Source organism: Myxocyprinus asiaticus, chromosome 39 (assembly GCF_019703515.2).
Source record: "Myxocyprinus asiaticus isolate MX2 ecotype Aquarium Trade chromosome 39, UBuf_Myxa_2, whole genome shotgun sequence".
In the NCBI taxonomy this organism is placed as follows: Eukaryota; Metazoa; Chordata; class Actinopteri; order Cypriniformes; family Catostomidae; genus Myxocyprinus; species Myxocyprinus asiaticus.
Window position 1 is genome coordinate 40,975,632 of NC_059382.1, and position 24,369 is coordinate 41,000,000.

General features: G+C 39.0%; 4 protein-coding genes across 9 annotated transcripts in view; 2 read left to right on the plus strand and 2 right to left on the minus strand.

Moving 5' to 3' along the window:
- Positions 1–12,600, plus strand: part of LOC127429807 (schwannomin-interacting protein 1-like) — a 214,710-nt gene extending 202,110 nt beyond the window's left edge. For 3 of the 5 annotated variants that reach the window (XM_051679044.1, XM_051679043.1, XM_051679042.1), the window contains 4 exons: positions 6,934–7,131; positions 10,098–10,221; positions 10,463–10,556; positions 12,005–12,600. In XM_051679044.1, the coding sequence (XP_051535004.1) occupies positions 6,934–7,131; positions 10,098–10,221; positions 10,463–10,556; positions 12,005–12,059 (471 nt within the window). In that variant the 3' untranslated portion in view covers positions 12,060–12,600. The remainder of the gene's footprint in view (positions 1–6,933; positions 7,132–10,097; positions 10,222–10,462; positions 10,557–12,004) is intronic. The other 2 variants (XM_051679045.1, XM_051679046.1) reach the window with 1 other exon arrangement.
- The window catches only part of LOC127429809 (tripartite motif-containing protein 59-like), a 226,887-nt gene that overhangs the window by 31,828 nt on the left and 170,690 nt on the right, over positions 1–24,369 (minus strand). The gene's annotated exons all lie outside the window — the stretch shown is intronic.
- On the plus strand, positions 14,525–18,307 carry LOC127429820 (uncharacterized). The gene is made up of 7 exons (XM_051679066.1): positions 14,525–14,546; positions 14,938–15,065; positions 15,785–15,895; positions 17,113–17,154; positions 17,287–17,424; positions 17,752–17,802; positions 17,919–18,307. Exons 1-7 carry the CDS (start codon positions 14,537–14,539, stop codon positions 18,048–18,050), a joined length of 612 nt encoding a protein of 203 aa, XP_051535026.1. The 5' UTR covers positions 14,525–14,536; the 3' UTR covers positions 18,051–18,307.
- Positions 22,567–24,369, minus strand: part of LOC127429805 (uncharacterized) — a 48,056-nt gene continuing 46,253 nt past the window's right edge. For both annotated transcript variants that reach the window (XM_051679036.1, XM_051679037.1), the window contains one exon: positions 22,567–24,095. In XM_051679036.1, coding sequence (XP_051534996.1) covers positions 24,067–24,095 — 29 coding nt within the window. In that variant the 3' untranslated portion in view covers positions 22,567–24,066. The remainder of the gene's footprint in view (positions 24,096–24,369) is intronic.

Sequence of the window (24,369 nt, forward strand, 5' to 3'; positions counted from 1 at the left end):
ACGTCCTGGTTACTTGCATAACCTCCGTTCCCTGATGGAGGGAACGAGACATTGTGTCGATGTAGTGACACTAGGGGTCACTCTTGGGAGCCCGAGACACCTCTGGTCTTTGATAAAAGGCCAATGAAAATTGGCGAGTGGTATTTGCATACCACTCCCCCGGACATATGGGTATAAAAGGAGCTGGTATGCAACCACTCATTCAGGTTTTATGCTGAGGAGCCGAGACAAGGTCCCAGCCATTTCAGCGGGTAGTTCAGCGTTGTGGCAGGAGGGACACAACATCTCGTTTCCTCAATCAGGGAACGGAGGTTACGCAAGTAACCAGGACGTTCCCTATCTGTCACTCACTCGACATTGTGTCGATGTAGTGACACTAGGGGTCCCTATACAAAACGCCGCAAATGGCTGAACTGTGTTACGTGAACTGGCGGTGTGTGACGGGCAGACTACTGTGTGCCTCGTAGTCAGCGCACCAAGCCGACACTGTTATGAGTGTTGAACGGCCCTTTGGGGACAAGTTGACTACCCAAAAGAAAGAGACGGGCTAGCCCAGTCGTGGCCTCTTATCCCCTTTTTTTCCCACTCCCTAAAAAAAGGGGGATTAACCGACTGGGCCCACCAGGTCTAGTCGGGGGGGTGTCCCTCTCAAGGGGAAGACACCACGGAGACCACACCCTGCCCAGGGGGGGGGGGGGGTATTTAAGTGGAAATACATCACATGGTCTTGCCAAGCTATGTCGGAAGTATGCCATGTGGGGGAGTCCCATGTTAGGTCCTGCCCTATGGGGGAGGAGTTACTACAAGCATGGTGACTGGGGCAGAGGGGCCTCTGCCCAAGGAAGGCGCAGTTTGCCAACAGGGAAACGAATTAGTGGAAGATATACATCACATGGGGTTACCTATGGGGAACCACCACATGCAGTGCACCTACCCCAGTTCAGGGCTTAGTTAGCACGTGTACTGAGCCAGCAGCGAGTTTCTCCACAAACTCGTCTGCCACAGGGCTCGGAGGAAATCAACCAGGGAACACAAAAAACAGTTTTTGAACACTACTGGGAGTTAACGGCGCACGTCTTCAGCTCAGGGGAGGTGAAAGGCGCTATGTGCAAACGATACACCCGGCCAGCTGTCCTTACCTGCTTGTGCGTGCCACTTCACGGGACGAAACCGGTTCCACCTGGAGATTGTAGAACCTCGCAAATGTGTTGGGTGTTGCCCAGCCTGCTGCTCTGCAAATGTCTGCTAAATGAGCAAGGAACCGTGCCTTGTCGGTCTCACCCATCTCGACCAGGTTGAGCCAAAGGTGGTGCTCCTGGACCACTAAGGTGGACATCGCCGCCCGAGAGACCGCGTCGTGACCTTCGTCACCCGGAGAGCGAGGTCGGTTGCCGAGCGCAGCTCCTGCATCAAATCTGGGGCGGAACTACCCTCGTGCAGTTCCTTTAGCGCCTTGGCTTGGTGGACTTGCAGGAGAACCATGGCGTGCAGGGCGGAGGCGGCTTGTCCAGCGGCACTGTAGGCTTTAGCCGTCAGGGACGACGTGAACATACAGGTCTTGGATGGAAGCTTTGGGCGTCCACGCCAGGTGGCGGTGCTCTGCGGGCATAGGTGCACCGCGAGCGCCTTATCCACCGGGGGATTCGCCGAATACCACCTGGCTGCCCTGCCATCAAGGGTAGTGAGGGCGGGGGAGCTGAAAGATCGGGACCGGACAGTAAAAGGTGCCTCCCACTATCTTGTCAGCTCCTCATGCACTTCCGGGAAGAAAGGGACTGGAGCAGGGCGTGGCTACTTTGAGCGGTGCCGCGAGCCCAGGAACCAGTCATCGAGCCATGAGGGTTCAGGGGAGAATGGAGGGTTCCACACTAGCCCGACGCTCGCGGCTTCCCGGGAAAGCATGTCCGTCATTTCCGCATCAGCCTGTGACTGGGCAACCGTACCTGAGGGGGGGAGCCCAGCTGAGGCTTCTGCATCCGACTGGATGAGCCCGCTCTCCGATGCTGCGCTCGAGAGCTCATCAGCTTCGCGGGCTCCGAACGAGGTCGAACTCGCTGTGAGACGAGCCTGCGGACTCATCCAGAAGCCCGATCTGGGCAGACGAGCATGCTGGGGAATGGGAGGTCCGTGGGTGGATACCCGGCGGAGGTGGTCCCATTGGGGTCCCCAAATCACCCCCAGTGCTAGCCGCGCTGGCCTCATACCCGTGGGTAGAAGGACCGAGGCAGGGAGCCTCTGGGGTGGCTTGCTTTCTTACGAAGGTAAGTCGCGACCGCATCGTTGCCATGGACATGTTCTCGCAATGAGTACATGACCCATCCACAAACGCTGTCTCCTCATGAGCAGTGCCCAGACACGAAAGACTGTGATCGTGACCGTCAGAAGGTGAGAGATAACGAGCGCAACCAGGAATAACACACAAACGGAAAGGCATCTCTTTTAGAAAAATATACTCTCTTTTTTCTGCCGAAGCGCCCAGGGGCGTTCTCTGCAGTGCACCAGTGGGAATGAACAGTCAGCTCAGTAAACATCGACCGTTCGGCTCCGAAGAGAAAATCTGAATGAGTGGTTCCAAGAGTGACCTCTAGTGTCACTACATCGACACAACGTCGAGTGAGTGACAGATAGGGAACTGAAGTTAACAATATTAACTTCATATTTATTTCAATATATAGATGCCACTCAGGGAGTTCAAGGAACTGAATGATGATTCAAATGAATCACTGAATCATTGTTTTTTGAACCAGTTCATTAAAGTGATCCATCCGAACAAATCGACTCACTAAATGAGCCAAACTTGCTAATGATATTTAAGTCAATGAGAGAGAAATTCTCGTAGAGCGTCATATGAGCATTGCAGCAGCTCATTCGTTCCATGTAACTTGTTGAAGAAAGGCTCTCTTTGATGTTATAGCTACACTATTTTAAAAATGGCTCAACTACCGCTAATGAATAATATTGTATGTGTCTTAGATTTTAAGTGACTCACTCCCAAGCTCTATTCCAGAGGTGAAGGAGCAGGTGTTTAGCAAGAGTCCTGTGTAGAATGCCCCTGATTCTGGGATGTGGTTTGAGAGCCATAGATTCCCAGCAGTCATAGCGGCGGTGAGTCACAGAGGTCACAGGGCGAGAAATGACCCCACCCACACTCAATGTACAATCAGCCTTCATCACCATTAATCATCACAACACAGAGACGCATGTAGATCCCCCTGAACAGCACTTTAACTTCTTATGTCATTATCAGTAGTCACACTAACAACCCGCCTTACAAACACTGATCACATGTGTGCTGGACAGTGACACTTTATCTTGGATATGAAATGCTTTTGGGAAGTTTAAACATGTCCTGCAGTGTGACAGATATACTCCAGTTAAAACTATTTTAAACAGCATTATAACACTGCTTCTATCACTATTGTACATGCAGCTTTTATTACAGCTGCATCAATATATCGGTTAAAAACAGCCAATGATCAGGGCCGATTATTTCCTGTCAATCAAAAGGGCATCGATAAACGTGTCGGACAATTAACCTACAGCTCATACTGTTAGTGAAGAATCACTTTGAGTTTGTCAGCTTTACACTGTTAGAATTTCACCAGCTGTAACTACCGTTAAAACCTCTGAAACATCTAATCTGATTACATTCAACCTTAAAGCTCCACACAGAAGGAATATGACGAGTTAGTTAAAGCTAAAGCACAGGAACATGCTTCATCATTCACAATTCAGTTAAAAAGCAGTGTCAGCATATGTTGATCTAAATAATCGGATAACTGTATGGGCACCAGGGGCTAAAAACAAAATGTTTTTCATTTTGGTTTGTTCTGAACAAAACTGCATTTTTTCCACAGCCACTTTTCCAAATGGTAACCGGTCAGAACAAAATAATAGAACAGTTAATAACCGAGCAACAAGTGACCTGGACTGCGTTTCCCAAAAGCATTGCAAGCTTAAGTTGATTGTAGAGACCACTGGGGCCAATGGTTTCTACAATGTACTTAGACTTTCAATGATTTTGGGAAACACAACCCTGGTCTGAAAAAATAAGGGACTTGCCTCACCCAAAATAAGCAAAAGTAAGCGATTCAGTTTTTTCCCATGTGGGGGAATTTTCATGACAGAACTCATAACAAGCATAATATACAGTTGCCTATGTAAAGTAACGTCTTTTCAATAAATCTATTCTTAATATGAAATATTAATTTGAGCACCTAACATCAATTAATAGCCTAAATCTCTCTCTCCTACATGGACGCGTTTGGACTAAACTTCACCTTTTGCTTGCCGAATGATTTTTATTGTTTTAACATTGGTTTTTAAATAAATGCATGCTTATATTCTACTAAAAAGAGAGAAGCCTCATTTTTTCAGGCAACAAGAAGTGGAGTAATTCTGAAAATATACTGTGATAAACCCTTTGGCCTTTGGTTTCATGAAAAAATGATTGGAACAAAATTAACCGGATACCAGCATTTCAAAATTATTTTAAACTCCGGAACAATTAAAAGGGATTTCTCTGAGAAAAAATGTAGTTTGTTTTCGGTCCTTTAACTGTTTTTAGTCCCTGATTGGCACACAATTTTTCATACACAACTTGCATTATCGATGCATTCCTTTTTTTCATGAGCTCAAATTAATTGGAAGACTACATGGAATAATTGTACTTTTAAAAATGTATTGGTCACATTAGCAAAACATTTCAAATGAATTAGTGAAGGCAAACATTTTTGATTCAAATGGTAAATCCACTTAAAAGAAATGGTAAGCAGTAACTGCACCTAAAATATACAGTTTACCTTATATGTAAAGTATATGTATATTTTAACCAAAAATCTTGATCATGTACATGTTATGCGTCCATTTATAAAACTGATTGGATGACCTGTGTTCGGAGCTTTTCTAAAATGGTGATAAACGCACACCTGTGCACATTACATTTACCATATTCGGGAGTGAATTCACTAAGAATGATTTGCAACAACAGAAAGCGGCATTTATTTGCACTTGCTGTCTGCGTTGGTTTAGCGTTGGTTTAGCTGACAATTCAGGAAATTATGCAGATCAGGCAATGGCACGATTGCAGCCACAAACTTACCCAATCTGTGCTGAACGCTATTTGCACGACAGAGTTCTGATCATGTGGGCCGGATATGATCGCTATACAGTGCATCCGGAAAGTATTCACAGCACTTCACTTTTTCCACATTTTGTTATGTTACAGCCTTATTCCAAAATGGATTAAATTCATTATTTTCCTCAAAATTCTACAAACAATAGCCCATAATGACAAGGTGAAAGAAGTTTGTTTGAAATCTTTGCAAATTTATTAAAAATAAAAAACGAAAAAAATCACATGTACATAAGTATTCACAGCCTTTGCTCAATACTTTGTTGAAGCACCTTTGGCACCAATTACAGCCTCAAGTCTTTTTGAGTATGATGCTACAAGCTTGGCACACCTATTTTTGGGCAGTTTCTCCCATTCTTCTTTGCAGGAACTCTCAAGCTCCATCAGGTTGGATGGGGAGCGTCGGTGCACAGCCATTTTCAGATCTCTCCAGAGATGTTCAATCGGGTTCAAGTCTGGGCTCTGGCTGGGCCACTCAAGAACATTCACAGAGTTGTCCCGGAGCCACTCCTTTGTTATCTTGGCTGTGTGCTTAGGGTCGTTGTCCTGTTGGAAGATGAACCTTCGCCCCAGTCTGAGGTCCAGAGCACTCTGGAGCAGGTTTTCATCAAGGATGTCTCTATACATTGCTGCATTCATCTTTCCCTCAATCCTGACTAGTCTCCCAGTTCCTGCCGCTGAAAAACATCCCCACAGCATGATGCTGCCACCACCATGCTTCACTGTAGGGATGGTATTGGCCAGGTGATGAGCGGTGCCTGGTTTCCTCCAGACATGACGCTTGCCATTCAGGCCAAAGAGTTCAATCTTTATTTCTCATGGTCTGAGAGTCCTTCGGGTGCCTTTTGGCAAACTCCAGGCGGGCTGTCATGTGCCTTTTACTGAGGAGTTGCTTCCGTCTGGCCACTCTACCATACAGGCCTGATTGGTGGAGTACTGCAGAGATGGTTGTTCTTCTGGAAGGTTCTCCTCTCTCCACAGAGAAACGCTGGAGCTTTGTCAGAGTGACCATCGGGTTCTTGGTCACCTCCCTGACTAAGGCCCTTCTCCCCCGATCGCTAAATTTGGCCAGGCGGCCAGCTCTAGTTCCAAACTTCTTCCATTTACGGATGATGGAGGCCACTGTGCTCATTGGGACCTTCAATGCTGCAGAGATTTTTCTACACCCTTCCCCAGATCTGTGCCTTGATACAATCCTGTCTTGGAGGTCTACAGACAATTCCTTGGACTTCATGGCTTGGTTTGTGCTCTGACATGCACTGTTAACTGGGACCTTATATAGACAGGTGTGTGCCTTTCCAAATCATGTCCAATCAACTGAATTTACCACAGGTGGACTCCAATCAAGCTGTAGAAACATCTCAAGGATGATCAGTGGAAACAGGATGCACCTGAGCTCAATTTTTAGTGTCATGGCAAAGGCTGTGAATACTTATGTACATGTGATTTTTTTCGTTTTTTATTTTTAATAAATTTGCAAAGATTTCAAACAAACTTCTTATTATGGGGTATTGTTTGTAGAATTTTGAGGAAAATAATGAATTTAATCCATTTTGGAATAAGGCTGTAACATAACAAAATGTGGAAAAAGTGAAACGCTGTGAATACTTTCCAGATGCACTGTATATCGGAGGATGCAGCAGACAATCGCTCTCTGGACTGTACAGCACCACTCTCCTACTGTGGTCCAGACACCTAAATCTGCTGAAAGCACCAGTACAAGATCAAACATATGGATGTCTGTAGTTGGAAAGTTGTCTAATAATTTGTCTTTCTTCTACTCGTCCATCTGTCCTCAGAGCAAACAGAGCTCGTCGTACTCAGACAGGGACACGACAGAGGACGACTCAGAGTCTCTGGAGGACATGGATTTCCTGAGCCGTCAGAAGAAGCTGCAGGCCGAGGCGAAGCTGGCTCTAGCGATGGCCAAACCCATGGCCAAGATGCAGGTGCAGGTGGAGAAACAGAACCGCAAGAAGTCCCCTGTTGCAGACCTGGTACGTGTGCTCATCTCATATCTGTCTCACGCATTCTCACATCACATTACACATTTCATTGTGAAGGTTAGCCTTTAAACCACAGCAGAACAACAACAGGAACTCAACCAGAGCAGCGGTGTAAATGTTCCACTTTATGGTATCACTTATAGAAAAGAAACTCACTGCTTTAAAACAGTATGGACACATATACGTGAATACCATGTCTGAAATTCGCTGCTTTAGTGAACTGTTTACCTGAAAATTTGAATATACAGTACTATGCAAATATCAATATTGTTACATTCCAAATGTTGAAGTGAAAAAATAAAGTAGCTTTAGCTAGCAAATATTTCACATTGTGAAAATAATACGGTTTTGCAACAACCATTCAGTCCTGTTACATTCCAAATGTTTTGTGGTTGAATGTTACTGGGTTGAAGATCAGTGCAAAAATAAAGCCTTAGCTAACTAATATCTCACATGGTGAAAATAAAATGTTTTTTGCAACAACCATTCAACCCTTTTGAATACATTTAAATTGTTTGGGGAGGTGGTATTCATAATTGTACACAGTTGCAATATTAATTATGACACACACTATAGATGACGTGTATTGGTCAGGTTATATGCAATCACTGGCACTATTACACGAAACTTTGTAACGTATCGACACTTTGCTCTGAAAACGCCTCTGTATGTGCGACACTCGCCAGTTTTATTGGTCATCAGTGTGGCACTCTTTGTCACCGCTTTCATTCGTCACCCTCTGAACTGAAACTATGACACAAAGACAGGAAGCAGCTGGCAACACTATAGACATGCACTTCCTCTAAAACTGAACAAGCTCACAAATGCAGAGCTATTGAGTTTCGCACGGACCGCTTTATAGCTGAACCACAGAATAAAAAAGACAAAAACTTTTTCACAAAAACAGACAAAAGTGATGTCACACCGCTGAGGATGGCCGCATGTTTTCCAGTGTGGGAGTTTGGCTGGACTTCGGTAAATGGGGGGGAATTCTGCTTCCCCTGTGAAATCCTAGCATGCAACATGAATCACAGCGGTGAACGTGTTGACTACTCACCAGAGTTCAACCAGTGTCAGATCAGCCCTTCAATTGCCCACACACACACACACACACAGAGACAAAGGGAGAGAGTGAAACTGAATAGCAGTGTAATGAGAACGCTGGCATTTGCTGATGTCATCATTTCTCACTGCTTTTACTCAGAACGCCACAGTTAGTAACACACGTATGTAACGTCACGTCATTAAGTCTGATTGAAGCGTCAGGTTTGGTTGGCTTATTTCTGTAGAGCTTTATGAAGGTGGATATTTTGATAATAAGAACAAAACTGTCCTCTGGATGTGTAAATTCCTTAGAAAGGCTTCAGTGTACTGCAGGACTTTAAAACTGGCATATATGATGTTGTGATCACAGGTTTTGTCAGCGGGAGTGCCCACAATTAGATCAACTAATTTCACCTCACTGACAAACCGAATGACCTGCTGCTGTTAAATCATTCATTTAAGAGAACTCTTCATAATCTCTTGAAACCTGTGAAGAACATGCACGGGTCAAATTTCAGCTCATATACCAAAAGAAAAATAAATAGAAAAATATTACGCCTATTTTAAGGGTCATTGGATTTTTTTTAAAGAAAACTAATATGCACACATTTTTTGGTGAGATTCATCCATATGTCATTATTTGTCCCTTCAAAATGTTTAGGGTCGAATGTTACGGGGTTGAAGATCAGTGCAAGAATGTTTAATAAATTAAAAGTTTGATAAAACTACGTTGAATTAAAACAATTAATAAAGCGAATGTTTTGATTCTGTATTCAAAGACATAATTGTACACAGTTGCACTATTATTTTCTTCTGCTTAACAGACTTTATTTTTGTATTTTTCATTTGCATTTTTGCTTTTATTTCATGACAAATGAGCCTCATTTTATTTATTTAAAATGGAATTTCTTTTTTACTCCATAATTCAAAGAAAAATCCAATGTGCATCCTCTGGAACATACACAGTAATCCTCTGAATTTGTGTTTGTGTCAGAACCTCTCTGAAAATATCCACAATTAAGACTCAAAATAATCAATAACTGTTACATTGGTGCAGGTTGACAGTGTTGTAGATGATGCGTAACAATGTAGTACTGATAGAACTAGTGTTTGAGTTCTTCTAAAGCTGATTCAAAGCAGTAGATGTGTTCAATGCTTTATTGTTATTATGGTGATTTCATATGACAGAGTGAATTTGAATAAAGCTTTTAAAATGATAAGAGTGACTGTGTTTCGTGCAGTGGTTGTGTGTGCTGTACAGTGCCACCTGCTGGATCAAGGCTCAATACTGAACATATTCTATTTTATAAAAACTTGAGTAGTTAGACACAGGGACAGGGACAGCGTTTATTTTAGTAGGAAAAGGGTCAAATGAAGAAAACTATACTGAAGTGTTTGATTGAAGACAGAGTTCGTGGAAACTTCACATGGTGATTTACCTGAAGGTGATGAACGTTCACCATGTGTGATACAGATTTTCATCATGTCAAAAACAACCTGCTGTAGTTTCTGTAAGGAGTCAGAATTGTTCTGTTCTTGATTATCCATCAGTTGTTCAGGCTGGGAGAACCCCATTCACACAACACGACTGCTACTGGAAGACAAAATCAACCTGTTCATTGACATTTAAAGAGAAATGCTCATTTCTGTCTCTCTGCAACTCTTGATAGTGATTGATTGGTTATTAAATGCCATTCTGTGGTTAAATATTTGTGCAAAATGACTCTAAACTGTATAAATGACTGTGATTTCCTCTATAGATCTCTCTATAAAATCATTTTTTCAATAAGTGGCTCTGCTTCATCTGGGGATGTTGTCAAGTTTAATCTGGTCAGGGTTTATTTTGTGATAATACCCAACTGACTGTACATTATTAGTTATGTATATGTGTGTGTGTGTGTGTGTTTTCTCAGCTTCCTCACATGCCGCACATCAGTGAGTGTTTGATGAAGAGGAGTTTGAAACACACAGATCTCAGAGACATGACCCTCGGACAGCTACAGGTCATAGTGAATGACCTGCACTCACAGATCGAGGGTACGACAGACACACACACACTGTCATGTCATTAGTGTTTATAGGTGTTCATGTGTGTTCTCTAAATTCATGAAATCCATACATTACTTTTATTGTATTTATAATAAATGAGATTAATGTTTAACACAACACATTTACTTAATCTGACATTATTCCGATTTCAGTCTGTTGTGTGTGTGATTTCTAAACAGAACACACACATTGATTGATTGATTGATTGATTGATTGATTGATTGATCAGGTCTGAATGAGGAGCTGGTGCAGCTGTTACTGATGCGAGATGAACTGCAGATGGAGCAGGACGCCATGTTAGTGGACATCGAAGATCTGACCAGGTGAACATCACACACACACAACACACACAATCACACACACAGACACACACATTCACACACAGACAATCACACACACGATCACACACACAGACACACACATTCACACACAGACAATCACACACAATCACACACACAACACACACACATACACACACACACAGACACGCACACAATCAAACACACAACACACACACAATCACACACACATACACACACAATCACACACATACACACACAATCACACACACATTCACACACAGACAATCACACACACAATCACACACACAACACACACATACACACACACACAGACACGCACACAATCACACACACAACACACACACATACACACACAGACAATCACACACACAGACACACACATTCACACACAGACAATCACACACACAATCGCACACACAACACACACACATACACACACACATAGACACGCACACAATCAAACACACAACACAAACATACACACACATACACACACACACAATCACACACACATACACACACAATCACACACAGACAATCACACACACATACACACACAATCACACACACACACACACAATCACACACACACACACACAATCACACACACATACACACACACACACAATCACACACACACTTACACACACACAAACACACACACACACACACAGTGCATACTGTAATATAAAGTACAAAATATCTAACCAACCACATACATACTCAAATGTCACATTTGATTTGTACTATACTATTTAAAAAAAAAGCACAAATCTGTTCCAGTGAGACACTTACAATGGAAGTCAATGGGGTCAATTTCTGGAGGGTTTAAAGACAGAAATGTGACGATTATAATTTTATAAAAGCACTTACATTAATTCTTCTGTTAAACTCATGTATTATTTGAGCTGTAAAGTTGTTTAAATTATTACAGTTATTTTAGGGTTTGTTGACATTACATCATCATGGTAATGAAGTTGTAAAATTGTCTATAACTTTCCACAGATGCGGTTAGTAAGAGATTTAATCACAGTAAAATCATGTTAACACACATATTGTTTATGTCTTGTGTCTATACTTTTGAAACAGTGAGTATTTTAATGTTTACAGATTGACCCCATTGACTTCCATTGTAAGTGTCTCACTGGAACACACATTTGTGAAAAATAAAGAAATAATATTTTTGTGGTAATCAATATTATGACGCAAATGCTGTCGATTGAGTTTAACTTGTATTGAACCCGGAATATTCCTTTAAAAAGACTACACTATCCCAGATTAATGCCATTCTTAACCCTGGATTATGTAGTCCTACTCCAGAGAGAGCAGATCACAAACACATTGCTTACATAGTGTGAAATCTGAAACAACAAGATCAGGATTACATTCTAAAGCTTGAGTAGTATTACAGATTGTGTGTGTGTGTGTGTGTGTGTGTGTGTGTTCAGGCGTGCTCAGAGTCAGCAGAAACACATGTCCGAGAAGACTTTGTCCTCCAAATGAAGCCATCACACCATCAGTTCACAGGACAGACACATTCCCTTCTGTCATAACAGCTGATGAACGCTCACATTCATGGACCACACAATGTCACATTTAGCGGGACGTCCCTGGATTCCTGCACTGTGGTTGGCTATCGCTTCGTCATACATTTATTTCAATCTTTTATTGTTGCCACATTAAATTAGAACTGTCAAAACAAAAAATGGTGGAAAAATATCAAGTGAGAAGCTCAATTCAAATAATTACAAAATAATAATATAAGCATAAAGTAACTGTTGAGACATTTCAGTTGGACAGTATTTAAAGAAGCAAAAGCCTCTTTATGATGCGCACAAACTGAAGGTGCTCGAGAGGAAACATGTCTGCCTTGTTAGTCGACTTGTAGCTTTTGGTAACGTTCTCTCCGATTGTTTTTCAACATTTTGTGAATGTTGATTCTGACACAAGTGTGTTAATATTATTTTCATTCTATTGTATTCAGATTCTTTATTTGAGGGACAAGTGCTTATGTACAGATATGTATAAAAAAAAAACAAATAAAACTTTGTTTCATAAACTATGGCTTGCTTCAGTTTTTAATGTGCCTATATATATATATATATATATATATATAATTATTATTATTATTATTATCAGTTCTAGTACTATAATCTGATTGGACAAGTGGGAAGTGTGATATTAGCTATAAAATTGTCTATAACTTTCCACAGATGTGGTTAGTAAGAGATTTAATCACAGTAAAATCATGTTAACACACATATTGTTCATGTCTTGTGTCTATACTTTTGAAACAGTGAGTATTTTAATGTTTACAGATTGACCCCATTGACTTCCATTGTAAGTGTCTCACTGGAACACACATTTGTGATTTTTTGAAGAAAAGGAGGAACGAGTCAAATTAATTTTTGTGGTAATCAACATTATGACACAAATGCTGTCGATTGAGATTAACTTGTATTGAACCCGGAATATTCCTTTAAATAATCGCTGCATAAGTTTTGTGTTGAAAGCTGCTTTATAATGAAACTCCTCCTGTGTAATTATCAGGCTACTAATAATTACTTGAGTTTCAATCCAATGCAAAAGCTCTTAACTATTAGATTTGCCACAACCAATGAAAATGGTCTCATAGTTTTTTACTTGGCAGACATTTTCATCCAGAAGCAACATTAAATGAATTCATTGAGGATTTTTTGTAGCTGGTTGAAATGTGTCATTTCAAAAGTAGTGACACTTCATTGTAGTGAAACTTTCTTGATGTCTCTGGTTTTGGTTTTTGGTTACTACAAGATTAATGAAAGCCAAAATTAAAATTATGAAAATGAATCATCTTTCATTGTTGGAAATTTGTCCCTCCTACAGATAAAGATGAATTTATGTATCATCATATCCACTTTGAGAAGGATTATGTGTTATATGACCGTTATTATACTGGACATTATTGCAACAAAAAACTAATTCTGCATATTTACCAAATGTTTTTCTCAATTTACATACTAAAGAGAACCTGTAAAAGTGAACATTCTGCTCATAAAACAACATAATAATGTCCTAATATTCAGAAAACTGTGATCAGATCACATTTGTGTGCATGGTTACAAAAGCCAGAAATGCTGAAGAAAAAAACCATTGAACAATATTATCAAGCATATTAACACTATGTAATGTTTGACAGATCATTTGTTCAAGTATGAATAATTACAAATGTCAAGAAACTTTGTTTTCGAATGACAAATCAGTTAAGCATTATGGTGACATATTACAATAAGGTTTAAATGCTAACATTAGGAAATGCATTATTCATAATGAACTAAGAACGAATATTATTGTTTAAGTCACTTATTAATGTTGATGTTAACTAATGTAAACACTGTTATTCACTGTTAATCAGTTCATAATGCATAAACTAATGTTAACTCAACTTTATTGTTGTTAACTTAACTTTGTAAACTGTATTAGCAAATCTTTGATTTACAACAACCAACATTAATAAGTGATGAAAAACGATTGTTCATTGATGGCTTATTATAAAGTGTTAACAGCATTATATAAAAGTGTCATAATTTGTGGTTATTTGATGAATATGACAGTGATGGGAGTTTGTTTGTTGAGGTTAACATGGTGTCACCATGTTAATTCCAGTTTCAGTGTCACATCAACAAACCAAAAGAAAAGCACACACAGAAAGAGAGAGAGTGTGTTCAGGTGAATCATGTACTATGTAATAAATCATAAATGTACTGAAATACGTTGAAAAGGGACTTTTTAGTGCTGCTCACTATTTGAAAGACTCATAAATCAATTAAAACTACTATCAGTTTTGTGTGAGGATTAGGGGACAGAAAATGTCATCATCACTTTATAAAGTGTGTGTGTGATGACAGTTCAGAAGGGATTCCCCATGTGTAAGTTACTGTATATAAGCTCATCACTGTCTCTGTAGATCTCACTCTGACTCTGACCTGACCACACACATCATGAAGTTCTGTGAGTATCATATTTACATAAATCATGACTTTCACATATAACTAACAAACTGTATTACATTATAGAACAATTCATACATTGTTACACCATTCATATATCTGCATCACTACATTTGGTAACACTTTACATTAATGTTGCAGTTGTTAAGGGTTTATAAAGGGGGTTATTATTGACTAATGATTCATTTACAAATGCATTATAAAGTAGTTACAATGCATTTATTACTACTTGCATTTATTGTTATTTCATGTTAAATCATTGACCATCAAGTTTTTCAGAGACATGTTTTATTCCCCCTTCAGTGTGAACAAGTGTTTTTATTTCATTTTAGTGTGTTTAATTCTAAACAATGATTTTATATCTTGTTCTCTTTGTTTTGGGTGTCACACAGGTGTTGTGTTTTGTGTAGTTGTGTCTCTTGTGATGGGCACACCAGTGCCATTAAACACACGAGAGTGTGCCACGTGCACGGAGAGCGCCAGATCTCTGCTCCACAACCTCTTACATATCATGGAGAAGGTACAGTAAGCGTTTCTGAAATAACATTCAATAAACGTTACTCAACTTTAAAATGTCATTACTCTTTCATTCAGATCTTTTCATAAAGGGGTTATTACTGTTCTGCAGCACCTTTATAAACGTTAATGAATTAATCTGCCCATGTTGTAATTTATGAAAGTATTTTATGAAATGAGTATAGCAGACTTTCAAATATATGCTGAATGATATAATTAATGAATGTGCATTAATTGCTGATCTCTGGTTAAACTGTTAAACTTAATATAATGAAAGTGTTTCAAGGAATATTCTGGGTTCAATACAAGTTAAACTCAATCAACAGCATTTGTGTCATAATATTGATTACCACAAAAATGTTATTTCTTTATTTTTCACAAATGTGTGTTCCAGTGAGACACTTACAATGGAAGTCAATGGGGTCAATCTGTAAAACATTAAAATACTCACTGTTTCAAAAGTATAGACACAAGACATAAACAATATGTGTGTTAACATGATTTTACTGTGATTAAATCTCTTACTAACCGCATCTGTGGAAAGTTATAGACAATTTTACAACTTCATTACCATGACAACATATCACTGCTAACCACTGCAAGACATTTTAACATGCAATTTTTGTTGTCGATTGAGTTGAACTTGTATTGAATTGAATGACTAGTTAATGACAGTCCTTCTGAAGTGTTACTGTACTAATGTTGTGATTCGTGTGGATTCAGGAGGGGAGGATGAACCAGGATTTGTTTGCAGGTTTTAACTGCACTGAACAAATAGCACAAATGATTCCCCACACTGAAACTGCAGCGATCTGTCAACCCAACACACCTGCTGTGAGTATTTACATCACATCTTCTGTTATACTGCTGCTCTTACTGTTTTACCACTGTTAACAGAGTGTGTGTGCACAACTAATGCTTTACTATTACTTTATTATTTATTGTTCTCTCTGATGACAAAGTAAAAGTTGTGAACTTCAGTGCACTGATTAGGGAGCGTTTCAGTATTCTTGGTGTCAAGTTTCGCAAACCCTCCAGCGCCTCCAACAGGTCAAAATTTGACATACATTTTAGCCAGCCAGATCTCATGACAATTACATGAACTTGGCAACATTTCTGCAAAATGATATTACGTGGTTTATTACACATATCGCTGCAGTTCTGAGGTGAAATGTCCACTGTGTGGCACTAAAAGCGAGTTAAATATTCTCTCAAACAGATGAGTCACTTAACGTTAATGTTCTATGGAGTTTAAATCAACAAAACCGTCCTCCCTACCCTAAACATTAAACCTAAACCTCACCATAGTGTCAGACTGTGTGATTTTGTGGTGTTTCTATGACACTTTGGGTTCACGTGTGGACTCGTGTGCTCTTCAGGACTCGTACCCCGCTCCTTTACATCACAAGTGCAACATTCTATCAGTCGAGCAACCGCACAATTTGATCACACTTGAACAAGCTTGTAAATGTAGTTGATGATGTAATGCAAACAGGGTGAAAAGTGTTTATGAACTGATAATCTGCCGTTTTACACGTGATTTGTGTGAAAGTGAATAAAAGTCATTATTGCTGTAGCCCCTGTAGTGTTTATTTCACTACAGGGGAAACTGCTGCGATACATACTGTACAACGAGAAACGTAAAAATCATTTTGCAAAATTTTGGTAAAGTAGCGTGATTAGGTTGAATTTAGCTTATAACTGTTGAACCAGATGATCTAGAATTGATGGCAAGGACTCCAGACAGAATGTGAGGTTGTATCTTTATAGCGCTTTGATGCATTGGCACAATTCCCTGAGAATGGAGCAGTTTGGTTAACCACATAAACATGCCCATAATTAGTCAAATAATTATAAAAAGGTAGTTCTTATAGCATCTAAACTACTTTTCCCAATATCACCATTGGATTTGGTGTGAGCAAACAGTTCTCTGTGACATTCACACATTTATGGCTTTACAGTTGCTGCTTGCAGTCACATTTATTATTGTTTTTTAGCTAGTTATTTTAAACTCCATTATTAACACTGTAATTGTTCCACTTTCATTTCAGAATACAACCTGCTCAAACCAACAGAACTCTTCATTCAGTGCGGTAAGATCAAGAATTTATTTGTGAATTACACATTGTTTTCCTGGCTGGTTTAACTGGATCTGTTGTTCATTTCTGTCTGTCTAATCGTAACAGTTACAGTTTAGTTGATCTGTTGGTGTTATTATTTCACAGACAGTGTGTATGAGGAGCATCAGTGATGATCTGTACTACTATTACACCTTGTTGAACTCATATGTTCAGACAGACGGCTACAAACACACTAAGCAAGATCTCGAACCTGTTATAACGGCCACAGAAAATCTCAAGAAAGTAAGAAGCAAAATACATTTTCTACAACACTGGGTTTTAATTGACCACATTCATTTGAATGGCTGTGTTCAGAATAGTATACTCCCACACTACTCTTACTATTTCTGCAGTATATAGTATGGATACAGTCCACAGGATGCTCATTTCTGTACATTGAGTCCCTGATCTACTACATATGCCAAAACAGAGTACACTGCACAGAACTGTAAATAAATACATTGTTTTACTCTTCAGAGTATTTGCTGGACAAGGCAGTGTTTTTGTCATTCATGTAAATGTATGGTGAAAATATGGTGCCAATAACACATCATTCTGTTTCATTTTAAGTGTTTGCAACAAAGCTGTACACAACTGTCAACTGAGCATGCACTGCAAGAGGTGAGCTCCATATATATATATATATATATATATATATATATATATTGTAATTAATATAGTTATTTTATTGATTTTACAGTCTTCTAAAGTGATTTTTCTGGCATGTTTGTGTGCAGTGGGTGGTGTGGCGCGGCTCGTCATTTGACGATCGTTTATCACTGTGTAAGACGCTGAAAGGCTTCCACGTGCGCGTCATCACCATCAACAGAGCGCTCAGGTACATCGCCTCCGGAGACTACAGGAAGTGATGTCATTCACTACTCCCATTTCTTCATCAGTAATCAAAATTACATGACTGTACATGATCAAACTGCACTAGCCCATCAACTCTGATAGAAATCAGTGTATAACACCCGTTTATAAGCTACAGTACCTACAGTACATCTTGTGGTGCTTTGATATATGTATAACTCCATGGTGAACATGTTTATGTTAATTATTTAATCTATTTATTTGTTTTGGGAAATTATTTATTTGCATGTATGCTGATACATTATTTATTGACTATTTATTAAAATATTTGTGGTAAAAAAAAATAAAAAATTGTGTTTGTGTAAAAAAAAAGATTTGTGTGGACAATACCCAAGAATATATATATATATATAATTCCTGACATTTAATCGTGATAAACTTTCCTTGTCTTAGGTCAGTTAGGATCACTACTTTATTTTAAGAATGTGAAATGTCAGAATAATAGTAGAGAGAATGATTTATTTCAGCTTTTATTTCTTTCATCACATTCCCAGTGGGTCAGAAGTTTACATACACTTTGTTAGTATTTGGTAGCATTGCCTTTAAATTGATTAACTTGGGTCAAACGTTTTGGGTAGCCTTCCACAAGCTTCTCACAATAAGTTGCTGGAATTTTGGCCCGTTTCTCCAGACAGAACTGGTGTAACTGAGTCAGGTTTGTAGGCCTCCTTACTCACCCTCTGACAAGTCTGCAGCTACACGGCCCCATACGCAGCACGGTGCGATGCACTGTGTGTTGTGACACATTCCTTCTGTAATCATCATAAACATTTTCTGTGACTTGTGCCACAGTAGGCCTTCTGTCATTTCAGCAGTGATACAGGATAGCCTTCATTGCCCTTGCACATCTATGAGCCTTGGGCACCTGACACCCTGTTGCCGGTTTGTGGTTTGTCCCTCCTCGGACCACTGTCAGTAGGTACTCACCACAGCTAACTAGCCGTTTCAGAGATGCTCTGACCCAGTCATCTGGCCATAACAATTTGGCCCTTGTCAAAGTCGCTCAGGTCTTTACTCCTGCCCATTTCCACTGCATTCAGCATGTTGACTACGAGATCTGATTGTTCTCTAACCATCAAATCTACCCAGACCTTGACCTGTGGCCTTGTTAAGAGATGATTAACGTTATTCACTTCACCTGTGAGTGGTCATAATATTTTGGCTCATCAGTGTACATCAGTCACTATGTCCATGACATTAAAGTGCAACAAAGTCAGAAAAGACAAAGAAAGCACAAAAGAATGGTGTGCTATTTCTCCCAGATGCGGCTGGAATTTTATCTAAGCACAAACACAACATTTCGAGCAGAATTATCCGTTATTTTAGTGGATTACCTGTATTAACCTGAGCTGCAGATGTTCTTGCTGTTCATCTGTGTATTTGCATGTTGTTTTCAGACACACTGAAGAAGATCCGTGAAGTTTTCATGTTTGTGAATGTGTCCGCTTTTTGATGGTTATTTCCTTTGAAACTGCTCGTAACCGGCAAAGTTTAAACTCTTGTTTTAGCACAGCAGTTGATTGACAGGTGAGGGGTGACACTTTGCTGTTTTCTGGGACACATTCAGGACAGATTAGCATTTACACCTCAAATGTGATGCAGTCACGTGCATTTTTGACCACATTCGTATGTGGTTTTTGTGATCTGATCACAAAACATTTTAGACCCTGTCTAGACCTGTATTTAACGCTGACCACATGTGATCAGATCACCCGAAATGCATCTTAATACCGGGTGTAAATGGGGTAAAGGATCGACAGGCTTTCAGTGACTAAAATTCACACAGTACATTCCACAGTTAACTTCTCTTTGAATAAAAATGAAACTTTATTGGACTAATCTACAACTACTACATTAAACTAAACTAACACAGAGACACACATAAACACAGGATCTTTAACAGAGAAAAAGGAATTAAAAGGAATTTATATGGATCTTATGTGGAGTCACTAGACCTCGGACTCTCCAATGGACACAGAACTGTGCATTTTTGTGCATTCTATTCACAAATGATAACCCTTAAAATGTTGAGTTGTAATCACTTATAACTAACAAAGTTGAACATTATGATCTTTAATCATTTATTCCTCATATTTTATAACTAACAAGTTCTGAAGTATATATTTGCTGTCTATGAGATCGATAATTCATGTCCAGACTATTCATGTTAAGCAATTTCATGTCACTTACATCACATTCATGATATAAAATTCATTTTAATCATGAATCATAATGTTCAACTTTGTTAGTTATAAGTGATTACAACTCATAACATTTTAAGGGTTATCATTTGTGTAAGAGGAATTGTCCATTTTTGTTATCGAAAAATAGAATGCAGAAAAATGCACAGTTCAGTGTCCATTGGAGAGTTCAAAGGTCTCATTCCAAAGAACATCTGTCCTGTTTCTCTGTCTGGGGAGGATTGTTTATTTTGTAATAGATCATGTGAGGAATGGTCAGGCGACTGTCCCACCTTGTTCGTTTGGTCATGATAATTACTTTTGAATCATCCACTGGAGGGGGTTAAACTGGTAAACTCTGGTCCGAGTGGTCATCAGAATCGCCCTTTTCTTTGAAAGACAGTTGAGAATGGGATCGGCTCAGACTTGCAGGCGTCTCTTCAAGGACCCAAGTTTAATGGCCTAGGGGAATACCAGCGTGTGTAGATCCACAAATTTTGCAAAGAATTGTTCAATTCCTGTGTCTGTAATCTACTACAGTTGTGTTGTGTCTACATGGTTTTCAGTGTCTCTAGAAATGTTTATTAACGTCTATGTTTTTTAGGATGCTGTGTGAAGTTAAACATAGTTTGAAACTTTGAAAAAGCCATCTCGAGATCTCTGCACTCTGTTGTTCTCAGTTCAGCTTTCTTTGAGCGCAAAAGCGCATCTGTGGAAGTTTAAGCTGCCTGTTGCTCTGGTGTGTTTCCCAAAAGAATCATTAGCCAACTACAGTCTCAACTTCCATCGTTACCAACATAGTTCAACGATTTGGTGTTTCTCGAAACCGTAGTACCAACGAACTTTCGCAAACAGCATCGCACAGTTGTGTGGTTGGAACTACAACTCTTTACATGTGCTAAGATGCATAGTTCCTTGTTAGTTTGTGTTGTGAACATCGTTTGACATCACTGAGGCTTCTATATAAACACTGTATCTTTCATTCTGTCAACAATTTGATCATGTTTACACGCATTTAAGAAAACGATTTATTCCGTGGTTTTGCAGAAAGCGACGTTCTGAAACGTCATGTAAACGCAAATGCAGTCGTTTAAGGGATTAAAGGCTGTTAAGAGAAAATCTCACACGGCTTCTGTCAGAGAACACAGCTTTTATGCGTTTATATTAATGCATAAGTGTTGTTTATATGTTTTTGAAGAGTGTGCATGTGCTCAAGTGTGTCAGGGGAACACAGAAGGCTGATGCAGAGGGAATGTATCTGTCGCATTACACAGTGCATGCACTGTGCATTTTCCTGACTTCAGCAGCTTTCTTACATTAAACGGCTCTCTGGTGTATGTGTAAATGACCTATTATAATTTAATATCTGCAAAAGTTATTACTCCACCCCCTAAATAACGTAATTAATGACAGCTCTATATTGTGAACCAACATGGTTCGAACGATGGACGTGAGACAGAGTTACTAGGGTTTCGGGAAACAGTCATGACCAGCTAGTTAATTATCCAACGATGCATCGTACTATGGCAGTTGTTGTATGGGAAACACACCCCTGGTTGGTTTGACAAGGTGTGTTGCCTGTACAGCCTGTATTTAGGACCATGTACTGTGTCATTATTTTCATGACAATTAACCCTTGTGCATCAATTTAAAAAAGTTACTCAGAGGTCCTTCGAGGACAAAATGTCCACGTCAAAAACTGCCATAATATTATATACTAACATTATTTTCCACTTTCAATGAATTAATTTTTTTAACCAACATCAGTCCTGATTATAACTACAAAATATTCTTTCATTTTCAGAATTTTAACCCTTTAAAAGGCAGTTTGTTTACATAATGCCACTGTTGTTTTTTATAAAAAATAAATAAAATAAAAAAAATAAATAAATATTTTCCATAAACTAAATGCTAAGGAGAATTTTTTTTGGGGGGGGGGGGGGGGGATTATCAAAGTCTGGGATATGTCAAAGATTATCAACAACATTCATTTTGATGCATTATTATTTTTTGTGCAGTGTCAGATTTAAAAAAAAAAAAAAAAACTTACACGCAGGACCTTAGAGGACAAAAATGTCCGTGTCAAAAAAGTGCCATAAAAACTATTATATATTAATTTTATTTTCCACTTTCACTGACTTAGATTTTTTTAACCAACATCAGTCCTGATCATAACTAACAAATATTCATTCATTTTCAGGATTTTAACCCTTTAAATGCCAGTTTGTCTACATAATGCCACACACACACACACACACACACACACACACACACACACACACACACTTCTCAATACACACATACAAAACACACACTGACATCCATACCAACACACCCACACAATTTTAGCTGCATCATTTATTCAATTGGCCTGCAGTGCTTTATAATACAGCAAACAGAAAATAGGGAAAAAGCATGTATTTGCTCCATAGGCTAAACATGAGAAAAATGGCGCCATCTGGTGGAAAATATTAAAATGTAAATTCTGAACTCAGGGCTCCAGAATGAAAGCATAATATCATAGAGTTCATGATTTTATGCTTTAATGGCACTGGGATCAAATATTGCAGTTTTAATGGGTTTCAATGGGGACATTTTTGTCCTGAAGGTCCTGAGTGTAACTATTTTGTGTACACAGTGTATTATAGATGTATTATAGGAACTGAGGTTGAAATATCAAAATACCCCAAAAAATACACACCTTTGGCAAAATTTATGCCGTTGGCATCAACACAGCCAAAATGATCAAAAAAATGAAAATGAAAAAGACAAAAATGTCCCGAAGGTCGCACAAAGGTTACACACATTTTCCCCTTCACAAAAATGTATGACATTTTTTTCTGTATTAGAGTAAAAACTACCATAATTCAATGTTTATTTCAATCAGCATAAAGGCTACTGTGATGTATAAATACTTTCTAATAAAAAAATTGTCATGAAAATAGACTTAATTTCATATATGGAACATACAATTTCAAGGACATTTTTTTGACGGGTTTAGTGAGATTCTGCAGTTACAGTAAATATTTTCACCACTTCTTCAAAACTGTTTATTTATAGAAAAGTCAGATGATGAATCGAATTCCCTCAAAATACACAGATTCTCCTGTGAAAGTACATCATACGGGTGGGAACGTTGAAAGATAAAGAAACTGATGGTGTGCTTTTACACAAATATTCTCAACCAATATCGCATTACACCACTGAACATCTACAAAAAGAAAGTTTTTCAATTAATTTTCAAGTACATTTGAAAAGTTTTTCTGGAATGTGTTTTGCATCAAAACATGAATTTCATGAGATGATGTACTGTAATATTACGGTAACATCAGTCATAACAGCACCGCGTCAGAGAATGACAGCGCCTGAGATCACAATAAGTGTGCACATTATTATCATAGCCCATAAATCAGTAAACGACAATAGTGCAGTAGTACAAAAGCTCTTTGATTACCAACAATAAAATATGTACATCTACAAAAATCTACAGTTGTAAGTTAAAAATAAAGAAAAAAAAACAAAACATGCAGTCAAGTATACAGTTCAATTTTTGAGATGTAAACAGCACCAGATTCTAGTGTCACCACAAGCCTTGTCGGATTCACACGATTCAACCATTTCATTGGTTTCTCTAATGAAAAACAGTGGTTAAAATGACATTTGACAGTTTTTTTTACAACTGCTGTTTGCCTGGACCCTCCTGAGGCATTCTGTGTATTATAGTGGTTGTTGGGGGTCAGAGGTCAGCAGATGTCCACAGACAGTAAGATTCGTGGCAGGTGGATGAATGTGAACAAATCAAATCTCAGAGTTCACATCTCTGCCATCTGATTCATTTAGCTGAATTGTTTCGTAGCATCTCTGAGAAAAGATAAGACAGACACAAATATTTCAATGTGAGTGTATATTTTACAGCAGTGCTTCTCTACTGGTGGAGTCACGGACAGCAGGGCAAAAACAATGCTAAACACAAATAATAAAATGCAAATACACATATAAATGCACATAGTTAGGTTAGAAAAATAAATATACTTCGCAGACTACTTTAAGCTCGTGCAACCCCACGTCAATGTGTAGACGTTGTATTTTGGCTTCGCTATACACAACGCATTATTTAAATGAATTTAAACCGACT